Source organism: Chinchilla lanigera, unplaced genomic scaffold (genome assembly GCF_000276665.1).
Source record: "Chinchilla lanigera isolate Chin_1 unplaced genomic scaffold, ChiLan1.0 scaffold00183, whole genome shotgun sequence".
NCBI classification, from domain to species: domain Eukaryota; kingdom Metazoa; phylum Chordata; class Mammalia; order Rodentia; family Chinchillidae; genus Chinchilla; species Chinchilla lanigera.
Window position 1 is genome coordinate 283535 of NW_004955584.1, and position 12961 is coordinate 296495.

General features: G+C 46.5%; 1 protein-coding gene across 1 annotated transcript in view; it reads left to right on the top strand.

Moving 5' to 3' along the window:
* The window catches only part of Znf550 (zinc finger protein 550), a gene marked incomplete in the record, with an annotated part of 9468 nt that extends 279 nt beyond the window's left edge, over positions 1 to 9189 (top strand). Inside the window, 3 exon segments of the mRNA XM_013509876.1 lie at positions 2198 to 2324; positions 4356 to 4451; positions 7284 to 9189. Of these exon segments, the coding sequence (XP_013365330.1) occupies positions 2198 to 2324; positions 4356 to 4451; positions 7284 to 8284 (1224 nt within the window).
* Positions 9190 to 12961: the final 3772 nt, after the last annotated feature.

Here is a 12961-nt window from a genome sequence, read left to right on the forward strand (position 1 = left end):
CGGACCTGGGCCCGGGGCGTGCCCGACCGCAGCCCCGACGCGTCCGAGCGGTTCGGTCTGTGCCCTGCGGGGCCGCGGCCTGCAGCGAGGACCCTGCTGCCCTCGGCCTGCGTGTCCCTCCGTCAAGGAGAACAGACGGGCCAGGCCGACGCGTAGCTTCCGAGCGCTCTGCGTCTGCACCGCTCAGGGACGTGGTCGGGGTGGGAGTGGCCGCTGCTCCAGGGCAGAAGGGGTTGCAGGTGGGCGGTGGAATTTCTCTCTTCTTTAGGACAAGTGGAGCTAGGTCGCACCCGACAGAAGTGATCTGTTTTCCAGTGCCCATGCGGGATGGTGTCTGGGCCTTTGCACCTACGCTCGCGAGGTTACTCTCGCGCAGTTACCCTGATTGCTCACTGTGGCCTTGATGATGGCCAGGACCTGTGTTATGTGTTAGTTTCTTATCTCTCTCTCACTTTGTTTCAGACTCCCTCCAATTTCTGACCGGTAAAGAGGCTTTGCTGTTGGTTCATCCAAAGTCAAGCTGAGTACCTTTGGTCTCTCTACTCTGTTTCTTGTGTTCTCAGTCTTCGAGGCCATCAGAAATTGACTTGCACCGTTATTTGGTTGGTTGTATAGAATCTGTTTCCAATCATGTGAATGCTTGTTGCTATTCTGTCCCAAGACCTAGAACAGCCTAGCTCCAGTATGTCAATTGCTGTCAGCAATGAGTAGGTCCCCCATTCGAGGGCTCCCACTTCATGTAGAATAATTTCCACTCCCAGCCCCTCAACATGGCCCACAGGCTCTGCTGCTTGATCTGCTTTCTGTTTTTCCTTATACTGGGGACTGAACCCAGGAACACTGTTCCACTTGTGTACAACTTCTGCCTTAGTGTAGTGCGTTGCTAAGTTACCTAAGCTAGCTTAAAACATGAAATTCTCCTGCCTTAGCATCCTGAGTAGCTGAGATTACTGTCATGTGACACTGTGCCCTGCCAGTTCTTGATCTGCTCATTAGCCACTTCTGCTTCCTGTTCCTTTGTCCCCTGGCTCACTGCATCGGCCAGAGTCTTGAACTTGCCAGGTTCTCTCCCATTGTGTAGCCTTTGTCCTTGATCTTCTTTTGCTGTGGGACACTGTCACTGATCTCCTGTCATGCACACCTTTTCTGTGCATTGGGCCTAGGATGGTCTTTCCTTGGCTACTATAGGTCTAGCTGAAGCATCCCCGCTTCTTGGAACTTCGTGAAGTGTCTTACTAGATGTGTAAATCTTGCTTCTGTGGGCTTTTTTGTTTGTTTTGTTTTTTGCTTTGCTTTACTTTTTTCTCTTGTGGTGCTGGAACTTGAACCCATGGCCCTGGCATTAAGCTATATCCTTAGCCCCTTCTAAATTTTGAGACAAGTTCTGCTAGGCCTAAGTTTGAGATTTTTCTGTGTTAGCCTCCAGCGGTGCTTCTAACTAAATACAGTGGTACCTCGATTCACAAACTTAGAATCTTTCCATGATTCTGATATGAATTCTGTGATCCAGGTACCACTGTATAAGACTGTGGCTGACTTCCAAAGCTGAGCCCCATTTTACTGACCCTGATGGGAATGATAATGGCATTTACTTGTGGGGTTTCTGGAAGACTGATGAAAGTTTCAGAGAACATAACACTTCCTGACATGTTGTAGGTTCTCAACGCATCGCCTTTTTAGTTCTCAGAACTACATGGTAATGTAGGAGTGATTATGTGTTTTGATTTGGAAACTGAGACTTAGGGAAATAATACGAAATTTTCATGATTAAGCAGCTGGCACATGTGAGATGTAAGAGGATTGATTCTGGCCCCAGCCCTGGGGCCCCTTATTTGTTTGACTAGGCACGTACAGCCTTCAGTCTGGGGCAGGTGCACCGTGAGCACCAGGAGTTCAGCTGCTGCTGCTATCACAGTGAGAATTATCGAAGTTGTTTCCCTCTAGTTCTCTATATCTCAGAGCACTTTAGCTGTGCCTGCCACAGTCCTCACCAGTTGTCATTGTGTGGGTTCTCTTTAGTTGTTTTCCCATGGGAAACTTTTTTCCTACTCAGAATTACCTTACGTCGAAAGGCCACATCTATCTCCATATGGAACCCCACACAGAACCTGGCGCTCGGGAGCCCTTGGTGAATGATAGGCTCTGATCCTATGCAGACACACAAGGTATATGCCAGTGCTTCTGTTTGACTTTCCAGGTCTTGGTGACCTTCAGTGATGTGGCTGTGACCTTTACCCAGGAGGAGTGGAGACAGCTGGACTTGGCCCAGAGGACTCTGTACCAGGAGGTGATGCTGGAGACCTGTGTGATTCTAGTCTCGCTAGGTAACAACTCACCTCTCAGCCCTGGAGACACAGCTTCCTTGATTCCTGGCTGGGCAAGAAGGTCACCAGAGCTCACGTGCTTCCTCCTCTCAGCTTCTGTAGTTTCTGGTCCCACCTCCTGCTGCTTGAACTCCCTGTGTCTGCATCAGATACATGGAGTTTAAGCACAAACCCCTGCTGTCTTGCCCAGGATACTCTGGAAGAGTCAGCTGTCTTCATTGCCTGATCGGGGCTATAGGTGATGAGGTGTTCCAAGAGAAGGTGTGAGTCAGGTCCTCAGAAGACATTGGGCATCACTGTCACATATTTTCCTAACAACATGATTTTGGGGAAAAGGCCACAAACACTTTTGTAATCATTGCCTCAGTCTTTTGTCGGTTGAGGAGGTTAATGTCCTCAAAACAGCATGTGGGACCTGTGCAGACCGCTGATCCTTCTCTTTTCCTGTCCAGCCTGCCGATTATAATCACAGAAACAGCTCAGATCTGTGCCAAGTCGTCTCTCTTCCATCCAGCTGTGGTTGATTGCTCTTTTTGGTGGGGGACAGCCTCCAACTCAGCCCTGAGCAGCCTACCCCCCTTCACTGGAACTGAATGACATTTTTATCGTGTCTGTTGTTGACCGTTACCAGAGTGAAACAGAGTTCCCTTTCATAATGAAATGTTTTAGATTTTAGTGTATGTGCTGCTGAAGCAAGTACTAGAATAAAATATTTCAGAAATGTGGGTCAGGTTAAAGAGAAGCCATTGGAAATATTGGCACGCTGCATGCTGTGCATATCTGCGACTTCTGAATTCAGATGTCAGTCCATAGGTGACAATTCAGGTGCGCTGTATAAAGGAAACTGGGGAGAATTTAAAGAGTAAATGACCAGCGGCCCAGAACCCCTCATGGGTGCTTCAGGGACGGCATGCCACAGGAATTGACAGTAGGGCTGAGATGTGAAAGCTGAGTAGGGCTTGGCCAAGTGGAAGGAAGTGGAGAAGAAAACGTGCCAGGTAGGGAAAGCCGTGATGTGATGGGGAACTCAGGCGCTGGCGAATTTGCAGGACCAACAGCTTGACTGTTTCCAGATCTCCACCCCTAAGCCCGGAGCCAGGCACGTAGTTCCCTTTGGAGAACCTCGCTGAGACATGTTGGTGTGTTGTAAGTGAGAGCCTGCCAGTCATTTCTGTAAATCGTGTGTCTCCAGACAGGGCTGTCCTCTCCTTAACTGATGCAGGTCAAACTTGGAAGGATTTGCTGCTCACTAAGGAGATACCCCAGTGTGTGGCTGGCTCAGGCTTCCTACGTGCAGCAGCCCTGTGGTGGTGTCCAGGACATTGAGTTCTGTCTTCCACGTTTAGTACAGCCGCCACTTTTGTCCCCAGGTCCACTCCCTCAGGGATGTGGGACACTAGCAGTGAGTAGACAGCAGGCCCCTGGGTCCAGCCCGCTCTTCCCGCGTTGGAATCAAAGCTCCTCTTTACCATGAAAATGCGTCTGAGGTCACCTGCCAGTCTTAGACTACTGACAACTACAGCTGCCATTCACTAGTTTATTTCAAGCAGAGAGTTTTCAAAAGTGTTGGTGCCCAAACCTCATCCCATGAAAGTCTGTTTGAGTTGCCTAGAGTTTGGAATGCAGCTTTTTCAGGAAACTGAAGTGTAGGAGTTTGAGAATCCATGACTTGGAATTGAAAGACACCTCTGGACAGAGTCCTCATCCTTGCTGTGTCGCCTGGCTGTTTGAGAAAGTGGTGTGCTGGTGAACAGTGTTGGCTTTCAGAGACAGAGTCATGGGTAGTGGGGTTGTCCTTCAGTGCTGAATTACCTGCTGTGGACTTCCAGGTACAGTCATGTCAGTGCTAGGATTTCAACATTTGTGTTTTGGAGGGGCACGGTTCAGTGAGAGGAGTGCCCTTGGTTTTCAGGTCTCAGAGAAATGTTTTGCTTATTTGTGGTCTTGCTCCTATCATGATATCGCAGGCAGGGTGGTGGCTTCTTTCTTCTCACACAGTTACCCCTTTCCTGCTTCCTTTGCCATCAACAGGGTACCGGGTTCCTAAACCAGAGTTGATCTACCTTCCGGTGTGTGAGCGGGAGCTGTGGACAGTGAAGAAAGACCTCTTGCCTACCACCTGTACAGGTAGGGGGCCACAACCTTGTCAGGAGGGGTCATGGCCGACAGACTGACAGACCCACAACCCCTGGACTACTGTGTGAGACTTCTTGTTGTGACCTCATAGGTTCTGACCCACTTCAGTGTCCAATGTGCATGAGCAGGTGAGCTCTGAACCATACAGTTACTCAGAGATCCAGGTGCCGTCACCTGTGGTCGGGCAGCTTTCGATTGCTCTGAGCATGATCCAGTGGCTGGAAGCACTTGAGAAAGGAAAGGGAGACACATCTGTGTCCCTTGTGTGTATTCTGGACAAGAAACGGGCATTTGACCAAACCTGCGTCCGTATGACGGAGAAATGTGGTTTAGCTGTGTGGCGGAGGAGAATAATAAAAGGGTTGATTCGTGTCACCTCAGGCTGCTATACCTTCAAAATCAGAGGACAATAATCAGATCCTGCAAGTTGCTACTTAGGTCAGTGGTTGGCCTGTAGTATCAACAAAAGTCATCTGTTAACACTTAGTAGTGTTAGTCATGGTGAACAAAAAAGGGTCTTTCTGGTCTCAAAAAAGGGACCTTGCCTCATGATACAAAGTCAGTACACAGAAGCCAGTCATGTTCTTCTACCTCAGTAATGAACCCAGTGAGGAAAATCAGGAAAACAGTTACATTCACAGTAATTTCAGAAAAATTAAACACCTAGGAATCAACTCTACCAAGGTGTTAAAATACCCGTATAATGAGCATTATAGAACTCTGAAGAATGAAATTGAAGAGGACAGCAGAAAATGGAAAGACATCCTTTGTTCCTGGGTAGGCAGAATTAATATTGTTAGAGGTTATACAATTACAGTTCTTATTCTTGAATTCTTTTTAAACATTCATCTCTGTCCGTTGTATGCCTGTGGTCTCCTTTTTTGTCCCCCATGGAAGGGATCTTATCTCTAACCTTGACCAGTCTCTGGGGCAGCTACATCAGACCTTCTCTGTTCTCAGGAAGCCTGTTTTTTCTGCCTTTTCTGGACATTCATCTTCTATTCTCATCATAAAATTGCATGTATGTTGCTTACATTTGGGGAAAAGAAACACAAAGTGCTTTTTAATATACAACAAGAAACAGGTAGTGTACATAACATATTAAGGCAAGGACCTTGAAGGACTTCTAACTCATTTTTGAAAGAGATGTATATACTTGTATATTTTTTGTCTTACATTCTTAAAATTTATAAAAAGTCTGAGGGATACAGTGATGTGCATAGATATTAAGGTTCAGATTAAATTTTTGGCTGAGGTGTAAACTGAAGTGTTCTCCACCTGGATCAAGCTTGAGAATGTCTGTCTCCTCGGTAGGCTTGTGTTGTGTCCTTATCAGGAGCTCCTCCTACGCTGGTGCACACTAGTGAAGCTGTCATGATGGTTTTGGTTTTGACTGGTTGGGAATGAACAGAATTGGAACCCTAAGGTATTTTCTCATTTGTGTATTCTTTTTATTGTCATGTATGCATCAGCAGGGTTCATCTTGTGTCCTGTAGCATTCTGTGAAAGGATCAGAATTCATTCACTGTTCTCCTTTGATGGATGTTTGTGTTATTTACTGTGTGTGGATGTTAAGAGGAATCCTGCTGTGAAAGTTGTTTTCCATCATATTCACTGGGTAGATCACTCATTTGTTTGGGTGTTCGTGTATCCCTAGGAGAGGAAAGGCTCAATTATGGAACGGCTTGGTTTGTGCTCAGCTCTAAGTCAGGCCGCCACACACGTGCCAGGGTAGTTACCCCACTTCCAGTTTGCATTGGGCACCTGTATGAGTACCAGTGCGCTGGGCCCTGCTGAGCAGGGAGAATACCCACGTGACTCTTTCAGGCACAGTAACTGGTTTCCTCAGACCACAAACGTGAAATTGCCCAGTGCAACAGTTGAGAATCAGCAGGAGTGGCTGCGAGTAAGCATGGATGTCACATCAGGAGCTGTGCTGTGTGTCTCACAGCCACTTTCTCTTTAGCCCTCGGCGCAGGCTGAGAAACAGAGCACCTACAGCTCTTAGACGGGGATAGTAGACTTTCTAGAGAAAAGAGTTAGTCCACTAGCTGTTGGCTTGGCAGGGCAGGAGTTGAACGAAGTCGTTGTGTCCCTCCCAGTGCCTTCTCTTTGCTCTGCCCACCTTGCTGCTGTTCTTGCCTGCCGATGCGGCAGCAGTGATACTGGGCTTTATTTTTTGTGCCGTTCCTTCTTTCTTCATTCTCTTCTACCACCTCCTTCAGTGTTTGCTTCCCCAGGCAGTGGTGCCATTTACCTCTAGGTCTCAACCCTGCTCCAAGGGTGTATCTCCCCATGCTCACTCCCTCACTTCAGTGCGGTGCCTGCATCTCCATCTGGGAAACACTGGTTTCTCAGTTGTGTCTCAGCTTCATTTTATGGAACACTTCTGGGAAGCTGTCCATGATTGATCTAGCCTCTGTCTTTGTCTGTGTCTCCGTCTTTGTTTTCTTAATCTTATTATATGCCACCTTCCTATACTTTTATGACACCAATAGACAGTTCTTAGACCAGAAGTTCCCCCGACAGTGTCATCGAAATGCTATTCTCCTTTCCCATCTGAGGACTAGAAAGATGTAGTCTTCACTCCTGATTCTCTGTCCCCTTGTCCAGCATGGTTTCCTGATTTTCCCTTTACTGGTTTCATGGCTGCAAGGACTTACGGAGGATAATTGGAACCTGGGTTATAGAGATGTGAAGACATAGGAAGTACAGTATCAGAGGTTCTGTTCCCACCCTCATTTTCCCACTGAAATGTTTGTCTTGATTTTTCTGCATGGTGTCACCAACAGTTTCCTTTTTGTGTGTTGGATTCCCTTTCAGGTGACAGAGCACAACTTCAGACGAGAATGCCAACCACCTGTCTCCCAGTCAAGTCTGAGGGAACCTTGCTTCATGGAAGGCTGACTCAGGGATCTTCAGAGGACTTCAGATGGGGAATGGACCCCGCTCTGGGGATCAGGAAGGGCTTTTGGAAAGGACAGAAAGGCTGTCCTGAGGAGACCTGTCCTGGCAACACATGTCCTGAAGATGGTGGTTTGGAAATGGATGGTGATTTGTACCCCAGGGAGTTCCAGGAGCAAGCGCTTCCAGATGTTCTCTGTGGATGTGACTCTCAGGAAACTGGGAAAGACACCTCAGTACTCTTAGGGATGAACTCATACAGGTGCAAGCAGTGTGGGAAAGGTTTTAGCAGGAAGTGGTATCTTGTTCGACATCAGCGGGTTCACACAGGTCTGAAGCCCTATGAGTGCAGTGCATGTGGGAAAACCTTCAGTCAGAACTCAACCCTCATTCGTCACTACTTCATTCACACCGGAGAGAAGCCATACAAATGCTTCGAGTGTGGGAAGGCCTTTAAACGCAGGGCGTACCTGACACAGCACCACCCAGTCCACACTGGAGAGAAGCCCTATGAGTGCCCACAGTGTGAGAAGGCCTTCACCCACCGCTCTACATTTATTCGCCATAGTAGGACACACACTGGAGAAAAACCCTTTGAGTGCAAAGAATGTGAGAAAGCCTTCACCAATAAAGCACACCTGATTCAGCACTATGTAGTCCATACTGGTGAGAAGCCCTACGAGTGCATGGACTGTGGGAAGGCCTTCCGGTGCAGTGCAGAGCTGGTGCAGCACCAGCGGGTCCACACTGGGGAGAAGCCCTATGAGTGTGCCCAGTGCGGGAAGGCCTTCCACCGTAGCATGTATCTTGTCCAACACTTGGTCATCCATACTGGGGAGATGCCCTACAAGTGCAGTGAGTGTGGCAAGGCTTTCAAACGCCGGTCACACCTCCTGCAGCACCGGCGGGTCCACTCTTGAAGAAACCTTGTCAGTACAGTGAATGAGGGCCGTTTGTCACGTGCTGTTCCTCTTCTGTCTGTGCTAGCGGGGCCCGCGTAGAAGGAAAAACCGTAAGAACGTAGGGAATGTTGGGAAGCATCACTACATCTCCCTGTTCTTTGGTCATCTCCACTGAGTGACATTGGAGAGGAGCCCTGTGAATGTTGTGAATGTAAGGAAATCATCTACTGCTCAGTCCTAGGCGTTATGAAAGGATTCCAGCAGGAATGAGGGGATTTATCTCGTACCAGTGGATCAACCTCAGAACTCAGGCTGAGGAAAACACTGAGCCATCTTAGGGCACTTTGGCAGAAGCAAGACCTCACTTCCATCTTAGAATGCCTAGTGTGGGATTTCTGCATGATTGTCACTGTGAGAAACCTCTGTGACAGTGGGTCACTCACTTGGCCTGGAAAGCATTGTGTTGGAATTGGCCTCCCCTTGGGATTTGGCCCATGGAGTCAGCAGGCCTCAGTCACCAGTCTCCTTCATGGAAAGCTTTCTCTATCATTTGGAAAGACATACGAAGAGGTAACAAAAAGTGGGAGGAAAATGCATTCCGTTAGAACTCATTTGGACTTTGCTGCCAAGCCTTTCGCAGTTTTTATCAGTTTGACTTTGGTAGGGATGTCTGAGCTGTGAAGAGGTCTCAGCCCTTTATTTTCCTCTGTGATCTGCAGTCTTGTGTCAGGAGAATGACAGTGCAGCAGCCCTTCAGTAATCCACACGTCTTGACACGTGAGAAGGGCAGTGCTTAAGAGATGAAGGGTTGAGTGATAAGGTGCTCAAACACAAGAAATTCGAGTGCCTCATTAAAACGTGCACCATGTAGCACTGCAAGGGTTTGCTCTTTATAAATAAACCCCTGTTCATGTGATTTTTAAGTAGCGCTTGGTTTTCTTGATTCCATGCTACTTGTCTGTTTTCTCTATTTTCTCTGCAGCATAGTGTTCTGTCACTATGTACTTAGTCTCCTCAGGGGAGCCGAAATGGTCTTATTTCTGGTGTTTTTGTGATCTTGTGAGGTGTATTTCCATGTTTTCAGCAGTTCTTTAGGGGTTGAGTTGTAGGCAAAACAAGGTAGGGCAAATTTATGATCAACTCAGGAAAACACTGGTTGTGTACATTACTTGCTACAAAATCAGGTGTCCTACATTTTGAATCAGGATGTATGTGTGCAGGTTTGTGTGGGGCTCACAGCCACCATGAATTCTCCTTTCGTGCTAGCATAGAGTGTAGTAAATCTGGAATTTTTCCTGTGGGATTTTCTTCCAGTTCATTTTCAGACTATCCAAGGTAAGCAATATTAAGTTTAAAGTAAAAGTGTCTTTACCTGAATGTCATAGCAGATACCTGCAATCTCAGTACTCTTTGAGACTGACACAGGAGGATCATAAGCTGAAACCCATCCTGGACCTCTTACCAACTTACCACCTACCAGTTAGATCCACTATCTAAATTAAAAAAGAAGAAGCCCGGTGTGAAGGCCCTGGGTTTGGTGCACTCTGCTTGGGTGGGTCGGTGGCTGGACTGTAAGGTTTTCATTTTTTCATTTGAGCCTTCCTTGGAGCCTTTTAAAAGAACATACAAATGCTTCACACATTTTTATTGGGGGAGGAGCAGGAGTGATTTGTTTTTTATTGAACAAGGATACTGTGGTTCCTTCAGCTGTCAACTCTTCCCTTAATCTTTGCTGTGTTTGGGGCCATGATCTGCCACAGACTTGCTGTGATAGATAACAGGCTCATAACCCCATGTTTCATGAGCAGTGTGTGACTACAGACTGCTCTGGTCACACGGGGTAGTGGCACACATGGGTGACCGGAACACAGTTAATTGGGGTTGGAGCCAGACATCCTTCAAACACTGGAACAGGGAGCGAGGGAGTATATTGTCTAATGTAAAAAAGTATGGGAACAGATACAAAATTAACCTTAACTTCTTTTCTCATCCATTCTTAGTAAAAAATTTAAAATCTTAGTTCTGTTTGTTTTCCACAGCATTAATTTCAGGATTAGTTGAGCTGAAACATTTTCACACTTATACTTCAGTTTTGTTTTGCATGTAAAGAAGACGATTAAACAACACTTCACTGTTGAAACTTAGTGGGGACAGAATTCTGGGGTGGGAGTTGCAGTGACCGTATTTAGTCTGCTCCAATTAGTAAGTTCACCAGAGGAGATGAGGAAAGGGGAATTAATAAGTTAAGAGATAAAATAGAAATTGTAGTTTTTTAAATGAAGGAAAACTGGAAGAGTCTTCGCACAGTTAAAACAGTGCTTTAAACAAAAGGGGGGGGCTGGGGATTTAGCTCAGCCGCACAGCGCCTGCCTGGCAAGCGCAGGGTCGTGAGTTCATTCCTGGTCCCGGAAGAAAAAACAAAAACAAAACAAACAAACAAAAAAGTACTTCCTCCTTGAGTGTGGAGGTGGAAATGCATTGGGGGCAGGGTGTTGCGGTGAGCATCCCCCATAACTTCACTGGGGACTCAATAGTCACCCTGAGTTTTGTAATAATGAAAATAGCACTTGCATTTATGTTGAAAATAGATTTAAGAAATCATTAATGGAATACAATATGTAAGAGACCAGTGGAGACAACTGAGGAGGAAGGAAAGAACTAGGAGTGATTTGAAAGACCAACCCTGAAATGAACTTGTGCTGCTACTTGCTTGATGGCCCTGGGGATGCATCTGTGGGTGTTACTGCACCCACAGATGGAAGTTCACAAAGGAAGTTCACTAAGAACAGAAAAGTGTCCCTTCACGGCCTAAAGGCTGCAAGTCTGAGAGCCAGGCATCTGATGTGGGCCTTTGCGCTCCATCCTCACATGGTAGAAGAGCAGAGAAGGGAACCCTGCTCCACACGCACTCTCAGGGTGCTTTTAGGCCACTCATGAGACGGGAGCCCTAAGGACCTAACCACCTTCCCAAAGGCCCCACATCCCAGAAACTGCCCTGGGATTAAGTGTCCAACAATTCCTTGTTTTTTTCAAACAACGTCAGGTTGCCTCAAAAATTCCATTGCCCTAATTGTCAGTGGTCACGTGTAACACAGTGAGTAACATGGTTTTACCCACATAATATCTCCTATTCTGTAGCGTGAGATATGTTCAACTCCTTTTGTTACTCTGAGAACTGTCTAAAAAGAAGAGCCTCTTAGCAAATGCCATGTTGGGGCTGGACAGGTTCTAATGTGTGTGCAGACAGAGCAAGAGTTCAAAGGGAGTACTGGAACTTCAATATAAAGAATGGATGGATAAACAAAATGTGGTACCCTCATTTATTGGCATGCATATGGAACCTATTTATACAAGAAGCAGTATAGAGCACAGAGTAGGAAGTAGGAAGACCTTTTTCAAATGGAAAGGGGAGCAAGAGGTGGGGGGAGTGAGGAGGGGAAGAAGAAAATGATGGAAAAAAAACCCAAAAATAGAGTTTTGCAAATGCGGAGGGGAAGAATATTTGGAAGGAGGAGAGGGGCAGAGGACAAAAAAGAATTAAGATGTGTTATGTACATGTACAAATCCCCCACGATGAAGGTGAGCATAAGATAACACTCATAAAAAAGAAATAGCATACCGACCCATTTTACAGTGTAGATAGATCTAAAAAACAGTATTCTAAGTGGAAGAGGCAGGTGCCAAAGGTCACATGCTAATTGAATGTACATAGGTAAAGTATCCAGAGTGTGGATATCTTTAAACACAGAAAGCAAATTAGTGGTAGGCAGGAGTTGGTTGGAAAGGCGGAGTGGGAGGCAGCTCCTCAATGGATACGGGGTTTGTTTTTGAGGTGATGAAATGTTCTGGAACTGGACAGAGATGGTTGGCCAACATTATGCATATACTAAGTGCTGTGGAACTGTTCACTTTACAGCACTTAATTTTCTATTATGTAAATTTTAAGTAATTAAAGAAAAATATTTTCAATGAGAAGAGTAAGGAAATCAACCAAACAGGAAAGATGTAAGGAGCACATAAAATAAATTATCTGAGAAGTATAAATCTTATTGTCCAAGGGGCCTCAGAAGTTACCAACTCAGGTCACAAATTGAGCAAATATCTTCGTCTAGCCAGTGACCAGATCTTTTTCAGTGTACCTGGGAACACACACACACACACACACACACCTGTGTGCACAGGGAGATGTGTTAGTATAAAATGCTCAAGACTTTATAACATTTATTCAGAAAAATGAGAGCTGAAAGACATTAGATGCAGCAGAGCCAGGTCAGCTGTTTCACACATGGGGTCCAGGCAGACCGGGCTCAGGGTACCGCATGAACCCAGAGGTTTCACACATGGAACGGGGCTGGGTCTGCAGGGCCCCTTATAGGGGTCGGGGCTGTGATTGAGGATGTTATGAATGTCCTGCGATCTGGCCCTGAATTGTGCTAGACACAATGGAAACATGTCTACTTTAGGAGAATGTGGAAAGAAACATGTGATTCATTTTTCAGTAAATATTCTCCCCGCTGCCTGAATCCACAGATACTCGGAAGGCATTACTAGGTTCCATGATAAAAGGCCCAGCCCCTGACCCTGAATGGCTTCCCCATCAGAGCTCCAGCGTGTAAGTCCCCATGGAGTCTTCTGTCACTGACAAGTGACATGTTCTCTGAAGGTGATTCCCCACCAGCACTTACAACTTCGAGC